Raw genomic sequence first — 21,865 nt, forward strand, 5'->3', positions numbered from 1 at the left:
ATCGTGGAAAGGCTGAACAAACCCATGAAGGAGAGCATCCAGTTAGCAAGAGTCAATGGGATGTGCTGAAGGGAAGAGATGATGAAGCGTTAGGAGGCATATAGGCTAACGCCACATCAAACTACAAACCTGACACCTTTTGAACTAATGAAAGCTAGGAAGCCCAACTCTAGGTTGGTACCAGGTTGGATGAAGTGACACAAAGGGCGGTAAGATCTCTCTAAGAATATTTTTTTGAGTGATAGGTAACAGAGTCATGACTGATAAAAAAGCAAGGTATGACAGAACACATGCAGTCAAAGGCATAGGTCTCAAGGTGGGTGATTTCGTCAAAGCTCACGCGGGTAGAGCAAAGTGGTCCAAATTTACAGGACCTTTGAGAATTATAAAGTTATTCAGAAATGCAGTTAAGACTCAAGACGGGAGAATTTGGAACCTAGGGAGGGCAGTGAAGTACACTATCCCCCTCAAAAACCTTGCCGCACTTGGAGAAGGCGAGAGTGAGACCCCTGTAGTAGCAAGTGCACCCACTGCAGCTGACAACTGAGAAAACCAAAGTTCACACCAGGTCAAGTGCAATAAAGATATGCCGTCCAAGTTTCCTCAAAGATTAATTATTGTACCATATGCTCACTATAGTTTCACATGTTTTCATGTTCTATTGGTCTCTCTCCTACCATACTTGGTTCTCTTTCTCCTCCTTGTTCTTGTTCTCATCCCAGAGTTCCTGGGTCTTTTTCTTTTCGTGTGAACTTAATGTTTGTATAGAAGGGGGATTTATGGTATCCTCCGAAAAAGGGGAGGAGACTCACGCTGGCTTGCATCTTTCCTTTCCTCTCCACAACAGAATGTTATTTCCCCGCACCCTTGCTGATGCGGTTAGAATGTTGTTGTGGCCAAGAATCTATTTGAGGCTCCTGCGTAAGTCTTTGGAGAACATTGATATTGACAGCTGTGGCTGAGGTGTTCGCTATGATGTTCATTTAATAAAGCCTCTTTCTTCATCCACCCTCGTCTCCTGTGGTGTACCAGCGACAATAGATATTAAAATAAACTTCTTAAAACCATCTTCCATAACCACCATAGGAGATCACTAAAGGCCAGGGACCTCAGCCTGCTTTTTAAACTTAATGACTTTAACCCCTTTTTGGGCTGTTATTTTCTGATATGAAAAGAGTTTCTGGTGGAAAAACAGTTTCACTTATGACATCTGTAAATGTTCCCACTCGTTTCCTTTTATGAAATCAGTAAAAGTATTAGTTCCTTTCCAAAATTTACAAGCCATATAGAACTAGAGTGAGAGGAAGTTGAAATCTGGTACCTGGGCAGTTCCAATTTGTTAATAACAGTTTGTGGGTTTTATTTCAAACATATGTGTAATTGCACAGGACGTTTATGCTTTGATTGTACAGTTAAGGGGTGGGTTGTGCCTACTGCAGTTAGAGTTAAATGTAAAGGGAAGAAAGAAAACATATGTTCGATGAACACTATATGGCACATTGAACAGCCAGGACATGTTTAAGAAACACTATTGCAGAACTGAGCCTCCATGCCTCACCCATGGCAGGCTGGCACATTTCGCAGAAAACTGACAAGCTTAAGTAGTCATTTGCAGTACTTGCCCAACCTTCTGGTATATTTGTGCATCACACTGGGATTTTTTACCAGTACCTCGGGTAGGCTGACATAACAAGCATCGTTTGAAAAAAGTGCCTGAGAATATTAGAGTAGAACCCTAAAGTTATTGGCTTAAACCTCCAACATTAGGGCAATGCTCAAGTATGTATCAATATAAATATCCTGGTAGATTCTGTTATATTTTATGTTTTGATGCTCACATTTTGATGAGCAGCACAACACTATCTGAAAAGCACGGTTTTACTTCTGGCATAAATAATGGTGAGCTGGGCAGCCAGTACTGCTGGGCATATAGCAATGTTCTACCAGGCACAGTTTTATTCAGCAAAAATGTACTGTTAATGCAGATTGATATTTAAACCTACTAATAAAACAACTGCACTGACGATGGTCTACTTTGCTTGCTTGACACAGTGAGAGGTCAGTATAAGTAGCAGTTTTGCACCGCAACCTACCCAAAATGTCACCAGTCGCCACTGCCACCGTATACACTAGACAAGAACATTTTTAGGTAAAAGCCTTCGCTTTCAACTGAACAAGTCTATTTAATGCACATCTACAATTATGTTCTCTTACTCTGGACAACAGGGCTGTACCAGAGTTTCTTATCTGAAAACTATGTTGTTGCCCCATAGGCTACTTACCTGGAAGGCTCAGCTCTCTTTGTTATGGTTTAATAGCTGCTGGCTTGAGTTAAGGCATCTCTCTTTCCCTTCTTCCCTGGTTTCTTACCTGTGAAGCCTTGTTCTCTCTCCCCTTTGTCTTTTTTACCTAGAATTCATGCTGTCTTTTTCTCCTAGTCACTTGTCTGTGAAGCTTTATTCTCTTCCATCTGGTTCCTTACCTGGGATACCAGGGTTTACCCACTAAGCTCATTTATCCCAACCTAAAAGGGTCAATACCTGGGATGGCGTGATCTCGGCCTCGTTGCATGTTGATAGCCGCTAGATCAAGTCCAATCCTCTTGAATAGTTTGAAGAGACGGTCTCGCAGTTCATCCACCACCATCTGATTCTGCCTGTTCAGTTTTGCACGATTTGACATGAGGCCACGGAGGAGCGGGTCAATGCCACCTGCAAAACAAAATTATCAATAAGGATTATTACATCTGTACCGTGATTGTGACTATATTGAAAGAGCAAAGAAGTTTTAGAAAATCCATCAGTTTACATAAGCAGTGGCTGTATGAGAGGAAATGAAAGTTACACTTTCTGGTTAGCTTTCACTCGTACGCAAACCATGCAAATTCTGTTAAAGTATTTAACAGAGTCAAAAGGAGCCTTCCACTTGAATAGAGTAATTACTTTTGTACTATATATGTTATTGTTTAACCACCTTGTAAATTTTGGTGCAGGCCCAAGAAGTGCTTTTGTTTTTTTGGAAAGCCAGAGAGAACGTGTATGGTTTGTGCTTGGGCTAATCCTGAGCAGTTGCAATGTTTGCATTGGACTCCATCGTACTGATCGTTTGGGGGTAGTGTGCTAGCCTTGATTATGATTATCCCTTTCCCGAGAGGCTATGCAGAAAGCACTTAGTGAATACCATATCCCCCTGAGTGGTAACCTAGAGGACGTTGTGCTCGCTTTAAAGCATTGAATCCAACTACGCGCTTTGGAAATGGGTCCCCTACTATGAGGTCAACTAAAACTAACCGAGTCACTTCCCCCTTGTTCTCGATGGCCCTGAAGGCAAGTAAAAGTGAGTGCAAACGCCTTAAAAGGAAATGGCGGGCAAATTATAATTCCATAGAAAAAGGCATTTACAAGCAAGCCTTGAGAGAGCATTACAGAAATGTTCGCAAGGGAAAGAAACTCTTCTTTTCTACTAAAATCAATGAGGCTAGTAATAAAAGCAGAGAACTTTTTAACATCGTGAAAAATGTTGCAGCTCCTAAGTCTACAAGCAGCCTGTTTACGATGACTAATAAATGGACTAACTTGTTGGCATGTTTTTTCCATGCTAAAATCAAAACTATCCAAGACTTTTTTTAAACAGAGCCGCTAGCTCTGGATGCAGCCATTGCTCTAGCGCCTGTCGCTAGGCGTTGTACTGAACCATCTTGGTTGCAGTTCCCTCCTATTCCTTTGGAAACATCCCTCTCAACTATGAAGTCCCTCAAATCTGGCTCACCCTCTGACCCCTGCCCGGCTAAAATACTATCATCGACTGCAGAGGAACTCAATCCTGCAGTAAACCTAATTCTTAATACTGCTCTTCGGAAGGGCCTTATGCCTCAGTCATGGAAACACGCCAAAATACTCCAGATGCTGAAAAAACCATCGGCAGATCCTGCTGCAGCCTTTAATTACAAGACTATTTCTCTACTGTCTTTCTTCTCCAAGGTGTTGGAGAAATATGTCAATATGATTACCACATAATGCGTGGAGGCCAATCATCTACTTCATTCCAGTCAGTCCGGTTTCAGGGCTAATTTCACAGAGAAACTGCACTACTGGATGTTGCCGAAGCTATGAAAACCCAATTGAACAAAGGAGGAAATGCGGGACTGGTGTTGTTGGACCTCTCTGCTGCCTTCGACACCGTACCCATTATTAGACTGCTCAGCAGACTGGAGGATTGGGGTGTCGGAGGTACTGTATTGAGCTGGTTCACCTCCTTTTTTAAAAACTGTAAACAAACTATTTGGTCCCCTCCTTTCTCCACCGATATACTGCCTATGAACGTCGGAGTTCCTCAGGGCTCAATTTTGAGCCCCACTCTGTTTAATTTGTACATGGCCCCTCTCGCACTCATAGCCGAGAAGCACAGTGCGAAAAAAAATTCATATGCGGACAATACCCAACTGTTGTTCACATGTGAGAAGGGGGCCAAGTTCAGTGGCAATACTATTAAAAACTGTTTATCTGAGGTTTTCTCCTGGCTCAAAAGTAACCAATTGAAATGTAACTCAGATAAATCTGAGATTATTTTCTTTGACTCCGGCCCCTGCGATGCCTGGCTTAATTGGTGGCCGCAAGATATGTCCTCCCCCTTTAGCACTAGTGACCACAGCTAAAAATTTAGGGGTGAAACTGGATTCCACCCTCTCAATGAAGGCCCAGATACAACCAGTGGCCGGAACCTGCTCTGGGTTGTTGAGAATGCTGCAAAACTTCCTCCCCCTACTTCCTGTCTCGTATAGAAAGATGGTCGTACAGGCCTTGGTGATCTCTAGGTTGGATTATGTAAATTCCCTCTACCTTTGTCTTCCTGCATACCTGGTCGGCCGTCTTCAAGTGATCCAAAATGCTGCGGCCATGCCCATTTTTCTGGCAGGTCATTTTTCTGGCTGGTCTCCCTGCATTGGCTCCCGGTCCAGAAACGGATCCATTTTAAATCATTGGTGCTGGTCTTTAAAGCCTTCCATAAGATTGGGGCCCCTTACCTCAATGAAAGATTTCAGCATTACATTCCCCAGCGCACTCCGAGGTCTTCCGCTCAACTTCTGATGTTCACTCCCAAGGTCAGGCTGTTGAGGATCGGGGGCAGATCCTTTCAAGTGGCAGCATCTCGTTTATGGAACTCTCTGCCACTAGGTCTCAGACAGGCGCAAGACCTCCTCACGTTTAGGCGTAAATTAAAGACCTGGCTATTTCAGCTGTGAACCCCATGGATTACTTTTCGCAAGCAGAGTTTCTCTTTCTGTTAGTTGTTGCGTGCGCTTTGTTTTAGCGCCGGGACACTCCTGCGAGTAGCTGCACGCTTTATATGTGCCATATAACATAACATAAATGCTGATTGTGAACGGATTAGCTGGCTTCCTATCAGTAATTTAGCAAAAGAGATTCACTATGGTTGTAAACTAGAAAATGCAAATTTTTAAGCCTTTTCAGTGTAGCCAATTACATACCTTGGAAATCAGTCAATAATTATCAATGTTGAATCACCTACAAACCTACACTTGGATTTTTCCTCACTCCACTTGGCCATTTGAAAGTTTGGGTTGTTGATTTCTTCTCACTGTATATAAGCTGTACAATGCCATTTCCAAGGTCAATCTTTGACACCCACTAGGTGTAAGTGTGCCTCACCCATGCTACTGACCTAAATCCGATCTTCGGGCTGTCTGTGGAAGGATATGTTCAAAGAATAATACCGTAACAAGTTGAAACTAGCATATACTGATTTTGACCTTTCCTCATAGTGAGGCCTATATTCTGCAATAAAGGGTCTTTGTTAGAACCTTTTACTAGGTGTTGTGCTGTTTTTTTGCCTTCCTTTAGTAATGGTAATGCCTATGTGTGTGCAGATACCAAGGACACCCTCAGTTTTTTACAGGTGTTTGAGTTTCACTCTGTCAAACAGATCTTGATTACACTCATTGTAGAACCTCTCTATACTGATATCCTTCAAAGAGCCATCTTAACCTGTGTACAGGAAATTTAGGGGGAACCATATGATTGTAAAACATGGTCATGTCTTACTTGATGCAACTAATGGAAAAGGCCTAACCAACAAGGTCTTCAACTAAGACAGGAGGAACTCACGTACTCCCATTTTGCGCCTAGTCTGGCAAATCTCTATACTCGTTCCTTTGAGAATAAACATATTTTCTAGCTGGGTATCCTCTGTCTAAGTAGTTTCATGCTGTGTTGAAGCTATATAGATGGAAGCGTAGCCATCTGGGAAGATAATGAGAAAACAGCTAGCCAGCTTGTAGGCTAGATAAACCAACCAACATAACATACATTTGAAATTGCAGCGCACCTGGACTTGGGGTTGGAGTCCAAAGATGAGAAATGTAAAAGTAAAGTACATTTTAAACCTACAGATAGAAACTCTGAAGAGAATTGCCAGGAGGCCAATATTAACAACTCCGAAGGAACGGCTCTGATAGCACAGACCTTTAAAAAAAAAGTCGGTGACCATATGCAAAAACAAAGACAAAAGACATTACCCAATTAAAATCTTAAGTAGAGGCAAAAACAGCCTAAAATAAATAAAGAGTGCCTTAATGAAGACATCAGAATTACTGAAAGGGCAGGATCCTGCGTATCTACATACAACTATGAGTACCTGAATAGTAAAGAAATACTTAAGCACGAAGAAGACTGTTAAAATATGTACAATGCAGCTTAATCAACCACTCTTTGTCTTTAAAAGGATGAGAAACTTGTAGAATCAGTTGATGCATACGAAGCCTATGAAGAAATTCCCACAATATGATCACGTTATGCTTGAAATCTTCCTAGAGTACAAGGACATCATCCTTGTGGCAGCTGATCTTTGTGTAAACATACAAAATGTCTAGGTTTATTGACTCACAGCTGGGCCACTTCTGGGGAAAATAGAAATTCACAAATTGTAGTTCTGGGGCATAATATACATGATTGTATGTCCATGTGGATTAAAGTATTTAGCAATGTCAATGTCTAAAGATAGAGAGCTAATAATAGACCACCACAATACTATGTAAATGTGTACACTCATTACGAAATTAGGTACACTTTAAAGAGATTTTCAATAAGCCATATTGGAATAAACAACTATAAGGAGATGGATCAATTATATAAAAGACCCTACTGAAAATAAGAAAACAATAATGATATTTTTTCTCAAAGCAGTGAGAACACAGGCTTACAGGGTGGCATTGATTGTAATGTGTGAATATAAGCTTACATTTAGTGGGGAATATGGACACATGTCCCTTTCACAGAGGGTATTTGTTTAAAATGGTCAATTAGAGAATTTAGGGCCAGATGTACGACCATTCTAAATTGCGAGTCGCAAATTGCGAGTCTCAATTTAGAATGTACAACAGTGTCAGAGACACTGATTGCGATTCCCAATGGGGTCGCAAATTACGAGGCTCATGAATATTAATGAGACATTCACAATTTGCAACCCCATTGGGAATGGCTGGCCTTGCCTAGGATGGTGGCCTGCTGGGCTCAGCAGACCTCCATGTCTGGGACTGCTTTTCAATAAAGTAAGGTATTTTCTAAATGCAGCTCGTTTTCTTTAAAGGAAAATGGTATGCATTTAAAACAGAAAAATGTAAGGTATTCGTTATCTTTTTTAAGGGCAGGCAGTGGTCCCTCGGACCACTGCCTGCCCCTAACAAATATTTTCCCATGCATTCTGCAAAAGGGAAGGGCTCCGTAAGGACCCCTTCCCTTTTGCAAGTGCATTACCACCCTCTTGAAGAGGATGGTAATTTGTGAGTGTTTTGCAACCGCAATAAATGGCTTTGGGGTTGATATTAGGAAGGAAACGCCCCTTCGTAATAGCGAGTCACAAAACACTATTTTGCGAGTCACAATTTATTTGCGAGTCGCAAAATAGTGTTTGTACATGACCCACAAAGATTTAGCATGCACAAACGGGTCGCAAACCCATTTGGGCATGCTAAATCCTGTCGTACACCTGGCCCTTAGTCTCAGGTTTGAATAGATTTCTGTGTGGGGTTTGTGTGCCTTTTTTTGATGCAGATCAGATGCCGTAATAATTTTTTGACGTTTACAAAGCAAAGCAGAAAGGTGTTTGGGTAGCTTTGCAAAACACAAAAACACATTACTTTACATTATTTTGCATCAAGTAGACATTCCATGGGCGATGCATGGATGTTTCTATGCATTCACATATAGATTTGGAAGCAAACCCATATCTACAATGACATATACAGAATTTAAAATTGTACTTGCTGCGGGCTTGAAGACAATGAAGCTCCACCAAGAGGGAGAGGAAGCAAGGTCAAGTGAGGTCAATTGTTCTACCAAAAAATAGACCTGCAGATTACTGGATGATCTGAGGTTTAGCCAACAAAACATTTGGAGGCCTTAATCTAACAAACTGCCATGTTTCTGAACCTGTGGAAGCAGTCACTGCATAGACCCAGCACTTCCAAGCAAGCAGGATTAGAGCATGTCCATAAAGTACTGTGGAAAAAACTCAAGAGGCAGACACCGTTTTCACTTGAGTTGCCAGTGGCAGAACCTGGTGGGTCCTAGAGGCGAGGTTGCAGACAGATTTAATGGTGTGGGATCATATCTGTGAGCGAGAACATGAAGTTATAGAGGTCTGCTTTAAATGCACCCTACAAACCATGCAAAATTGTCAGTGCTCAGGAGTGATGCAACAATTATGGCGTTACAAGAGTAGTGCTGGGTCTCTTTCTTATGTCAATCCTATTTACCTATCTCGCCTCAGAGGTGCCTCTCACTTTGCTTACAGTACAGACCCCAAAGACTACATTTAAAAAATCTTTAAACAGGATGTAAAACGGTAGTAAAGAATGTGTTATTTAAATATATACACTTCAGTATTTTCCAGTTCTATAATACTCCTACTGTGGAGGGAGTATGCAGACTTTGTAGTAAGACACAAAACATGAAAGTTTTTGGGGTACTTTATGTTTATAATGTTGCTTTATTCTCTGGCCTGGTGGATGCACTCGTCAGTTACCCTGGATCCCTGAGGCTGCTATAATGTACCTCAGCAGGATGCCCTACATTTCATGATGTTTTGTAGATATTTTAGTTTAATCAAAATGTACATCATCCCTCTACTGACATTTTTTTATTTTAAGCAATTTCGACCTGCATTCATGTTTCTCCAGCTCCTATCCAGTGAACACATTATATTCACAGTGTCCTGTTTTTTAAGAGACGCTATGAGATGAGGTGATCTAGGCCTGATTACATTTGTTGGTGCCATCATTCGATTATTTATATATGAGATAATGGGGTTGTAATTATTATGAGGTTTATATATCTGTGTATTTTATTATTGTATATTTAACTTATATCTATTTTGTATGTATGTTGTTTTATGCCTTTTATGTATAAGTATTGTGATATCATGTTCTTTCTTGGTTATGAATATAAACGAATAAAGATGTTATTTCCTATAATGTTCTCCATTAGTAAATGTGTTTCTTGCTGTTAATGACACAAAGGGGACAATTACTATACGATTCGGATGGTCGGAGCCTTTCGAACCGCATTGTAATCTGCAAGTCGGATTCTTTTCCGACCGCCTCATTAAAATGGAGGTGCTCGAAAAGGAATTCGACCAGTCATTCCAGCTGGCTTGTGATGGGCTCGGACAACCTGTTCGCCAGTCAGAATGCGTCATTTAATCTCAAGGGCGGGTATTTCTACCCTTGAGATTACGATGATGGTTTCCACCATGCTTTCCATGCCGGCCTGTCTGTCATGGAAACCATGTTGGAAGGCATCTTTGGGTGCCCCCAGTAAAGCTCCCTTGTGTGCACGGCCTCCTGTTGAAGGCCGAGGGGGCACTAATGGTGCCCTCCTGTTGATCCCTGCACCATGTGGCAGGCACCTTCGGGTGCCTGCCACAGGGTGCAGGGATGAACCGCACTCCCATTTTACAATGAGAGCATGCGTTACGGCTGGTTTACGGACAGAATGCATGCTCCCATTGTGAAATGTAGGAATGCGGTCAGTCCCATGACCGAGACCGTGTCGGGCGAAGTTATTCCGCCCGACATCGTAATGAGCCCCAAAGTAACATGTATTCATAAAAGCAGTACTATAGGTTTTGTCACTGTGTCTAGCATTTATTTCAAGTTTAATAAAGTCTTTTGGTAGATTCCTGATCAACCTTAGCCCCAAATAAATGCTTCATTCATATTAAGATATGAACCCGTTTTGTGGTGATCAAAACACTTTTATATCCAGAATTAAGCATATCCGCACAAAAATCAACTAGGGTGCGGAGAAGCCTAATCTTTAAACTCATTTTCATGTCAAATGACCCACAAATAAATAGTTTCAAATAGAACGATCTATTAGAGCGACTGTGCTGCTACAACTTAAAAAAACATCTTGATCGATACCCCTTTGTCCTCCCACTTTCTCTCCTGCTGCACCGGAAGAAGTAACTTGCGCACTCACCGCTACTCGCGGTTCCGCACACTGATGAGAAAAGGTTATTTGCATTCTGTTGCTGAACATGGAAAAAATAATTAGAGGGAATATTGCTTCAAATTGGACGTTATTTAATAGTGGGGTTTTCCCTCTTGCTCCTTATTATTGTGATGATAGAAATATTCATCCAGTAAGCGTGACACCAAAGTAAAAATCTCAGCGTCTTTCCTCTTGAGTGTTTTTAATAAACTGGTCAAGGTGAGCGAATGTGCAGTGAAGAACACTAAACTTACAAGGAGCGTGGCCACTGAGATAAATATTGAGGTGTATTTTGAAGCTTCGCCAGCCATCCATAAACATCAGCGCGCCAAGTCCTGACCCAAATGTAGCCGTTTGATTTCAGTATTCAACTAAAATTGTAAAGTAACCTGTGGGTGATGACGTGAGGTGTTCCTGAAACTACAGGCTCTGGTAACCTCTCGCACCTCTGAGAAAGCAAAATGACGCCCATCAACTGCTGAAGTGCAGACACAACCAGACACCGGCAGTGGTGCATTGGTGACTACCCAATCAGCTGCTGAGACGTGGAGGACGCTGGGAGGAGGCGGGTGCTGCTGAGCTGTACGAGGGGTTAAGGAGGGTTAAGGTGCCGCTCGGTGACAGCACTGATAGTCGGAGAGGCCTGTTTGGTTTTTCCCGGAAGGGGGTGGGGTGGCTGTGCCTGGGCCTGTCAGAACTGTATGAAAGGAGAACTGGATGATAGGTGCCTATATCTGCAGACCGACGGCAGTGAGAAAAAAGTAGAATGGAGTTTGATCTTAAATTAGGGCCTTCCCTAAAGCAGTGGCGGTGGGCGAAAGCCATCCTGCACCATGAGTGAGCGCTGGAAAGAAGAACTTTGCTGCAGCGGTGCTCTACACCATGCTCGTGTTTGGTGAGGTTATACCGTTTCCTGATCAACGGAGCCATCCATTGTGCGGACCGTCGTTAAAATGGAGGACATCAATTCCCAGTAGTTTTACCCTGAAAACGTTGGTAGATATGGTGGATACATGATGCAGCTTTGTCTGTATCATGGATGTGTACAAACAGGAGTGAAGTAAATGTTCTACATATTTCACAAAGTGCACATGCTGGGGGAGGGCTGAGATGGTCTCCTGACAAACAGAGCTCACTGAACCGTGGCCACACATCAACCTGACAGGTACAACATAGGCTTGGATTCCTAGCCTCAAGTGATGCCATTTTAACTCAGTACAGAAGTTTCGTCGAATTGTGTGCCCTTGGTTGGCTTTCCAACCATATACCTATAGCAAAGGTGAAGATTAATCTGAGAGCATCACTAGACAGATTTATATTTAGGGAATTCTTCTACATACTGAACTCTAATCATGGTGAAAGATAAACCAGGATGACATACCCAGGCTAACAAGATTCTACCATACACAGCTGGCCCTAAAGAAGCAACCCATGGGGGGGGTGGTGGGGAGGGGTGATCCTGCGATGAATCGGTGGAAAAGCTCTGACATGCCCACAGCAAGTGGCATCATGAAGGTGCATCAGAGTCCTGAATGTCCCCCAGACTCAGGATAGGCTCAGTCTCCGTTGAGATGATAATCATCAAAGCTGACATGAAGGTGGCTGAAAGGACAAAGGCAACAGAGGTTGCACACAAAATCATCCCAGAAAACTACTAGAAATGTGAGCTACAATAATTGATTTAGAGGGGACCACCTCTTTCTGGAGGCAAGGGTAGAAGATGCTGCAGGTAGACACGGAGGCAACAGCCTCCACTTCCTCAGATTCATGGAACTTGTAGACGGATCCACTGCTAAACTTTTTCATGGGAAACGGTTGCTGGAAACTTTGAAACTGAAAGGATTATCTAAACTGTTTTGAATTCGACGGGCTCAGAGGGCACTGGCAGCATGCCAAAAACCTGGCCACAAGATCGCATCTGGAATTTTGATATGGGATGCCACTATTCAGTGGCTCTTCACATCGAACATGCACAATGGAAAGAGATGAAAAAACAGTTTCTTCTTGACTACATCCAACCACTGCCACATCACAGCTTCTTTGAAGCAGGTAAAAAGATGTCTCCGCGAAGCATGTAAAAGATGTTTCCATCCATGTTCTTTCCCACCAAGCTGAAAGTACTTAAAGATGATGGAGTTGAATTCTTCACAACCCCAGAGTTGGGATTTAATAGTTAGCTAAGATATCCCTCACCATCTTCGTGAAGCTGCTGACGAAGGGGATGGACTTGACTGACAACTCACCCATAGGAGATGTTCCTATTGCGACTAGTAGAGTGGTGGTGAATTCTGATGGAACACTGCAAGTTGAAAAATAAACATGCCACATGGAAGGTACTGATTTCCTGTTTTCAGTGGCCAGAGGGAAAAGAGAGCTGAAGGTACCCCTTGGCTGTTTTTTTAAGACAGTGCTGAGCACCACGCCAGTGCACTCTGAGGCCCCTCCCCCCTTTCCTCTTAAGGACGTTTTTTGGTTTTGGGTGGATTTTAAATTGGAATTGGAATAAGATGCAAGTATATAGGGTTGGTTTAAAGAGCTGGATCTGTTCGCAAACGATAATGACTGAGTCTCAAGTAATTTGAAATATTACTGTTTCCTGGGTGGGAGGTACTATACATGATATTCGATTTACCCACAGAAGTGTAATAGTCTGTAAAAACATGAGGGAGTTGAACAGATACGACAGCAACGCATTACTATGAGGCACTATGAATAGGCATTGGTTGTATTATCTTAACACACCCATTAGATGGCAGGGAGGGTGAGAGGCATGATATGGAACGGGATGGGCTTAAAAAATTAGAGAAAATGAGACTGTGTCCTTATTGCACTCGCGGAGGATACACACCTCAGTGCTGTAGAGCATGGCAAACTGGTGAAGAAATAGAAGGGAGAACCTTACTTTTTTTGTATGGAACCCAAACCTAGCCCTGAACCCTATAAATACGCTTGTACCTCAAAACCCAAACCTATCCCTGAACCCTAAAAATACCCCTGTACCTCAAAACCCAAACCTAGCCCTGAACTCTAAAAAAATCCACTGTACCCCAAAACCCAAACCTACCCCTGAACCCTAAAATACCCCTGTACCGCAATACCCAAACCTAGCCCTGAACCCTTAAAATACCCATTTACCCCAAAAACAAAAAACTACCCCTGAACCCTAAAAATAACCCTGTACCCCAAAACCCAAACCTACCCCTGAACCCTAAAATACCCCTGTACCGCAATACCCAAACCTAGCCCTGAACCCTTAAAATACCCATTTACCCCAAAAACAAAAAACTACCCCTGAACCCTAAAAATAACCCTGTACCCCAAAACCCAAACCTACCCCTGAACCCTAAAATACCCCTGTACCCCAAAACCCAAACCTAGCCCTGAACTCTAAAAATACCACTGTACCCCAAAACCCAAACCTAGCCCTGAACCCTTAGAATACCCCTGTACCCCAAAACCCAAACCTACCCCTGAACCCTAAAAATACCACTATACCACAAAACCCAAACCTAGCCCTAAACCCTAAAACTATCCCTGTACCCCATAACCCAAAACTATATCTGAACCCTTAAAATACCCAAACACCCCAAAACATATACCTCAGCACCCCAAAGCATATACCCCTATACCCATACTTACCTTATCCAAACATAAAAAAACCATGCTTTTACCATTCATGCATTTACAACGAATTTCGTTGTAAATATATGCGTGGTTAAAGCATATAAAATGTATGCCATGCGTTATAATGGCATTGCGGAGTCATGGTACTTTCGTAATGAAAGTATGCGGAATGATGGTATGCGGAAAGAAAGTTGCGGAATAATCGGTGTTTACCTTCCCCCGGTAAGTACATTGGAGCAACGGCGGCCCACATCTCCAGCAACATACTCATATTTTTTCACCACCCATTTGAAAAATGCACAGGTCTCTCTCATTGATGGCCAGCACCGACATACAGTTTTAGATACACCTCCCGCCAACTTTAGAGCTGGGGAGCTACGTTCGAATCTTGGCATCAGCTCAACATCCTGTGATTCCAGGCAAATCGCTTTGTCTCCCCGTGCCTACCACAAATGAATGTGTTCTTCTGTAATGTAAATTGCGCTAATGCCATGTTGTTGAGTTCGCGCTATATAATATTGCAAGGAAAAATAAAGTAGGGAAACTCGAGTTCACACGCTACTGAAAGCGCACTCTTAAGTGCATCAGCAGTGCACTGTGAATCGGAGCATTTCACAGGCCTGTCACAGATAAGAAATGCTATCATAAACAAAATCCTACAAAACAATATACTACTGGCAAGCAGCAATTCATACTCGGACAACGTCGGGACGGGCTGCTAGTACTTTATATATTCAGCAACATGACTGTTTTTCACACCAGTTGGCATAAGACTAAATTATGTACTTTGGGCACAGAGCACACAGAAGAAGGTTAGTTTACCATGAACTGGGTCTCATGTGGCAGAACCCTTCCTTTAAATACTTAGGCATCATTTTCGCAAGACCAGGAATGCTGGATTGAAGCAAACAAGGGCTGAGAAAATCCAGAGACTCGAAACTCGGCGGCATTCTGGTCAAAATTCCCAGTCTTTGTTGAGTAGGGTGGCCTTGGTGGAGATGGTGGTACTATCTACCTGCTCGTGTGTATTTCAAGAAGTTTTACTTTGTTCTCTAGGAAAATATTCCAAGAGCTGAATAATATTATTCCATCTATGCTCTGGCTGTGAAAGTGCCCCATAATCAAACTGGCTACCCTAAACGTGTCATATGAGAGTCAGAGCCTAAACAAGCGTGATGGACATTTATTGTTTAGCTTCCCATTTACAGCAACTTCCCGAGTCGCTAACAGAAATACAGGGAAGAAAAAGCAGGTTTTTAGACAAACATCTCAGAGACAGACCCCTTAAATATCAGTTTTTCTCCCCTATTGGCAAGAGATCCAGTGGTCAGACTCTTTTCAAACATTTGGCATGGGTTTGATCAGTAATGAACCCCCCTCCCTCAAGCGCCTTGAGACCCTCTGGGTGAGTAGTGCGCTATACAAATTTTTGACTTGACTTGACTAGTAATTAAGAAAACACTGTGTTCTCACCTAGTCCCATTATGGAGGTCTCTAGAGTTCTGCAAGCTCTACATGGCGGTAAGTAAGCATGGGCGGAATTTGCGAATTCGCGATACTCAAATTCGCGATTCGCAAAAACCACCAAATTCCACGAGCTTGCGAATTTTTTTTGCGAGTTCACAAGATTTTTTACCAGTTAGGGAACAAGAACTTGCGCATGCGGTCGCAAAGGTCGCAAACATGTTGTTTCCACTTAACCAGCCTGCTCGCGATGCCTTTTTCCTGTTTCGGGTCGCAATGACGTGTTCACATTCTCAATTTCCTGTTTCGGGTCGCATTGACGTGTTTGCGATCGCGACGTCGCTCGGCCAGCTATCAAAACCTCGCAGCGCTCACGAACAGGGAGGAAAACTCATCAGTGAACGCAGAATCATGGTAAGTCAATGCCGCGCGCGCAAGATTGTATTTTTGAAGCGCGAACAAGAAAAAAATATCCGCCAACTTGCGAATTGTGGATTTTTGGGCAATTTTGCGCGATTCGCGGATCGTGAAATTGCCAAAAATTCACAAATTCCGCGAGCTGAACGAATTTTCCACCCATACTTAGCGGTAAGGGCAAGGTAAAGGACCAAAGGGAAGTGTGACATGAAGGGGGACTTGTATAACGGTGTAGTGGTATTCATTTTTGAGGAAGCTTGACTACTCTAGGGGGTGCAGTTGGGTCATTTCCACTTCTACTCACGATTGTCAAAAACCACACCCACCAAATTGGAGGTGATTTCCAGATAATCACCAGAATCTAGCACCCTAAAGCCCTTACTGACACTGAGACTGGATGGTTGTCCCCTTTTCACACATTACAGGGTGGTATAGCTCTCCCCTGTGACTGCTACAGGGGCTGCGAGCTAATAGCTTGTCACCAATACATCAGAATCGAGATTGCACTAATTGTAATAGCGTTTTTTATTCTTTTACGTGAAACTTGGACATCGTTTTGAAAAATTGTTTCAGGGGGGTTTCTGACTAGAGATGTAACTGGGAATTACTACAGGCACTCTAACACTCTTAACACGCTTGATCCTACCTTTCCGACCTCCGTTTTGGAACAGCTGCTCAGCGTCTGGTGGCGGTGGGCGCCATCTTGGGGGTAGCGGGGTCAGCGCTCTAGTCGCGCAGGACTCCCGCCCTCCCAGCACACTTAAGGTAGGCTTCCCGGTGGGCGCATCGCCTTAGTAGCTCTCCCCTGTGACTGCTACAGGGGCTGCGAGCTAATAGCTTGTCACCAATACATCAGAATCGAGATTGCACTAATTGTAATAGCGTTTTTTATTCTTTTACGTGAAACTTGGACATCGTTTTGAAAAATTGTTTCAGGGGGGTTTCTGACTAGAGATGTAACTGGGAATTACTACAGGCACTCTAACACTCTTAACACGCTTGATCCTACCTTTCCGACCTCCGTTTTCGAACAGCTGCTCAGCGTCTGGTGGCGGTGGGCGCCATCTTGGGTGTAGCGGGGTCAGCGCTCTAGTCGCGCAGGACTCCCGCCCTCCCAGCACACTTAAGGTAGGCTTCCCGGTGGGCGCATCGCCTTAGTAGCTCTCCCCTGTGACTGCTACAGGGGCTGCGAGCTAATAGCTTGTCACCAATACATCAGAATCGAGATTGCACTAATTGTAATAGCGTTTTTTATTCTTTTACGTGAAACTTGGACATCGTTTTGAAAAATTGTTTCAGGGGGGTTTCTGACTAGAGATGTAACTGGGAATTACTACAGGCACTCTAACACTCTTAACACGCTTGATCCTACCTTTCCGACCTCCGTTTTCGAACAGCTGCTCAGCGTCTGGTGGCGGTGGGCGCCATCTTGGGGGTAGCGGGGTCAGCGCTCTAGTCGCGCAGGACTCCCACCCTCCTCACCTAGGTATAAAATGTGCGTTCCCCCCAGACGGCGCAGCGGGCTGGCGCAGCGGGCGCGCCGAAGCCGCGCCTAAGCCAAGCCCGTCTGCGCCCGTCCGAGCCTGGACCGAGCCCAGAGCCACCTCCCTTACACCCCTGTCGACAAAAAGGTTAGTCTATACAGCAAACGAACTGCACCACCTAAATAAAACTCTACACAAGTTACATGACCCCCCCATATGCCAAATATCTGATCCTATTGGAGGGCCTTTTCTCTGCACTCTTTGCACAAATTGTAATTTAGCCATACCTACACCACAGAAATTGATACATGCAGCACTACTTAACGCTCGCTCGCTTCCATGTCACAAAATTGAAATATTAGAGTTGCTTAATACCTATGCCATCGATCTCCTATTTCTTACCGAAACTTGGGGAGACGATGCATCTGGACCAGATTTTAGAGCTGCCATGCCTGAAAACTATTGTGTTTATAGACAGGACCGCATTTCTGCACATAAAGGCGGAGGGATTGCAATTATATACCGTAACAGCCTCCGCGTCAAAGCCATCGACTTAAAGCACAGGAGCTGTGAGGCACTTGCCTTTACGGTTACTCTTACCACGAATCAATCTTTCACAGGCACTCTTTTGTATCGACCTCCTGGCTCACGCACCACTTTTCTCTCACAACTCCATCAATTGAGTGAGTTAGCCATGGACCATAAACACTTTACTGTTTTGGGAGATTTTAATTTTCATCTCGAATCCCAAACTGATAAAGACACCGACCAGCTTATTAGTGATCTGCTCTCTGTAGATCTTGTACAACTGATAACTGCTCCTACTCATAAGGCAGGACATACGCTTGACGGTATTTTTACCAACAACCCTTATATCATCAAGAACAAAATTCTTCCTCTAACATGGTCAGATCACTTTGCCATTCTATTTGACATTAAAACTAAATTGACAGCTTCTACAATTTCCTCTCAGAATTCCTACCGTACTGCCAGAGATTGGAAAAATTTGGATTACAATCAGCTCACTCAGATTCTCACTGACGCTTTCAGCGACATAGACAACGAAATTGACCCCAATAATGCCGCCACCAGATACACCTCCATTCTTGAGGGGGCATTTTCCATACTCGCACCTTCCAGAACTTCCAAACATAATAGGAAGGTCCCTTCAGCCCCATGGTTTACTGAAAATCTTAGACTTCAACGACAACATTGTCGTAACCTTGAGCGCCACTGGCGCAAACACTACAATTCCTCAGACAAAACAATATACAAAGCTGCACTCCATAATTACAAGCAGAATATAGCAATAGAAAAAAATATCTATTACACCACCCAAATAGATCAAGCTAGGTGCAGCATGAAGAAATTGTTTGAAGTGGTAAACCACCTTGCCGAACCTTCCAACCCTCCTCCTGAAACATCCCAAACTCTTTGTAACAATTTGGCTGACTTCCTTTCCGACAAGGTCACATCTATATTTAAGGATTTCACTCCAAATCTCAACAATACGGACCCACTAAATACTCAAACAAATTCGGTTCCCACTGCTCTAACGGAATTTACTACTATACATCCACAATACATTCATAAACTAATTCTGTCAATTAAATCTGGTTCCCCTCTGGACCCATGTCACCCCTCCATACTTAATACTATTCCAGACATCATCACTTTACCTCTGACACACATCTGTAACATTATGTTTTCAACAGGTTCCTACCCCACTATTTGGAAAAATACTGTAATCAGGCCACTTCTCAAAAAACCGTCACTTGATCCTTCATTGCCATCCAGTTACCGTCCTATTGCATCCCTACCCTTCCCAGCTAAGATCTTTGAATCTGTCATGAATAAACAACTGTCTGACTACATTCAAAATAATGACCTCCTAGACGACACCCAGTTCGGCTTCCGACAAGGTCACGGGACAGAAACTGCCTTGATCAAGGCGGCAGATGAAATAAGGATCACGATGGATAATGGCGGACAGGCTGTCCTGATTTTGCTGGATCTATCGGCGGCTTTCGACACGGTCGATCATTCTATTTTGATCGGCCGTGTCGAGGCCATCGGTATCAAACACAAGGCCAGAGACCTTATCTCATCTTTCCTGGCCGACCGCAAACAGGCAGTTAAGCTAGGTATTTTCACGTCTCCTACTTTCAGCCTTCCTTGTGGAGTCCCTCAGGGTTCCTCGCTAAGTCCGACCCTTTTTAATATCTACGTTTCGGACTTAGCGAGGGTAATCAAAGCTTACAACATCAACCTAACAACATACGCCGATGACACCCAGTTGGTACTATCCATACACAGAAATGGACTTGAGGTTGCAGCAAACTTCAAGGACGGCATGAGGGCCATCAGCAGTTGGATGGCGTCCAACTGCCTAAAACTTAATTCAACTAAGACAGAGGTCATGCTTTTTGGAAGTATTCAGCCTTTGTGGTCCCCCTTATGGTGGCCGGAGGAAATGGGAACCCCACCGCAACCTGTCAGCAAAGTCAGAAATTTGGGAGTAATATTTGACGATAAACTCCTTTTCCATCATCACGTGAACGCTGTAGTATCATCATCATTTAACATCTTAAGGAAAATAAAAAAACTGCTCCCATATCTACCCATGACTGCTGGAAAAACACTTATATCTACACTGGTGTTTTCACGCACTGACTATTGCAACGCCCTTTTCCTCAACGCACAAAAAAAGATCATCTCTAAATTGCAAATGGTACAAAATGCCTCTGCCAGAGTTCTTCTGGGCATCCCAAAATATAGCTCTGTATCGTGCTACCTGGACCAACTGCACTGGCTTCCAGTCAAAAGCCGTACGAAGTTTAAAGCCCTCTGTATTGTCTATAAGGCAATAAACAATATGGGACCTAAATTCCTTACAAGTTCCCTTAAGCCTCTGGCTTCCTCCAGAACGCTTCGCTCCAACACGGCTCATCTGCTTCAGATACCCAGAACAAGGAGAGTCAAATGGGGAGACAGATGTTTCACCATAGCAGCTGCAAAGCTATGGAACTCCCTCCCTTTGAATATAAAATCTAGCCCATCTCTTATCACTTTCAGAAAACAGCTAAAGACATGGCTGTTCTCTCAAAGCTACGACTAATCATTATCTTTCTAATTGCTATCTAGAGTCCTAATTATTGGCGGCAGCCTTTAGCCCTCAGCGCCGAGACACCCATGGGTAATTGCAGCGCTTTAAAAATTGCATAAATAAATAAATAAATAAATAAGTATATCCTAACTGACCAAATCAGGATCTACAGATAAGGGTTAAATGGGAAAGGGGCTACGCACTGACCACCAGTGGTTTAGGATGTCTGGTTATTTTCATATAGTATCCAGAAACCCTTGGTTTTGGCTCACCCACATTAGGTACCTGCATAGAACCTATTTCAACCCTAAGACCTACTCCACATGATTTGGAAATGAAAACTGATATAGATACTTTGGAATGGGGTAGTCCAGCTCTTTAGAGGACTAATGGTTAACTAGTTAAATTGGAACGTAAACACTGCATTCTCGGCCTACACCCACACCCACAACCAAGAATTATGCACATGCAGTTCTTCCTGATGACTCTAGGATTAATTCTTACTAAAATGTGAATGGTGATCCTTCGGAAACAGGCTGGGGGACTGAGATTTAAAGAGTGGCAGAAGCATGTTAGTGAGTAGTCATTAGTGAGAAAAATATGCATGATTGCAGTAAGCACAGACCCCCTGGTGGGAGAAAACGTAGAAACATGGAAAAACTATCATGAAGACTTAGGCCCGCTTAGCAATGATAATGTTGTTAGTCAACACGTTGAGAATCCTAAATAATAGGGTGCACTTATGAGTTACACAGTTACGTAACATCTCTGATGTATTGACTGAACCCTTGGTTGCACGCAAGAAATGTCTGTTAAACATTCTATTTTGCAGATCACCTGTTGAGCTGTGACTAGATTTTGACGTCTTCCTTAACTATGAAAAACTCAGTTAAAAAACAAATAGTAAATCTATTCTTCCATATATATGCTCACCTTTACGAAATGTTACAATATGTTAGTAATTGATATTCATAACATAATACCCAATATTTTGACATTCTATCAGGATGAGGCATATTTGGGAGTAAATGACTAGTGGACTTTGCATCAATACCTTTCTAGGATGATGGTATTTTGATATGGATTCTGGAAATTTACCCCACAAAAGTAAGGCAAGGAGTCAGTGCCCAGACACGTTGTCTCCCTAACATTCAGGTGAATTTCCATGAATGTTTTCAACAGTTTAATTATCTTTTCATGATAGTTCACTAGCCTTTTAAAGAGCAATCCTTCATGATGCTGGCTCTGCAACACTTAGT

General features: G+C 43.1%; 1 protein-coding gene across 1 annotated transcript in view; it reads right to left on the minus strand.

The window, feature by feature from the left end:
• Window positions 1–21,865, minus strand: part of LOC147729755 (eosinophil peroxidase-like) — a 65,413-nt gene that overhangs the window by 8,899 nt on the left and 34,649 nt on the right. The window contains exon 11 of the mRNA XM_086954641.1: window positions 2,541–2,711. Within this exon, the coding sequence (XP_086810767.1) occupies window positions 2,541–2,711 (171 nt within the window). The remainder of the gene's footprint in view (window positions 1–2,540; window positions 2,712–21,865) is intronic.

The sequence above is a fragment of the Lissotriton vulgaris genome, chromosome 2_1 (genome assembly GCF_964263255.1).
Source record: "Lissotriton vulgaris chromosome 2_1, aLisVul1.2, whole genome shotgun sequence".
In the NCBI taxonomy this organism is placed as follows: domain Eukaryota; kingdom Metazoa; phylum Chordata; class Amphibia; order Caudata; family Salamandridae; genus Lissotriton; species Lissotriton vulgaris.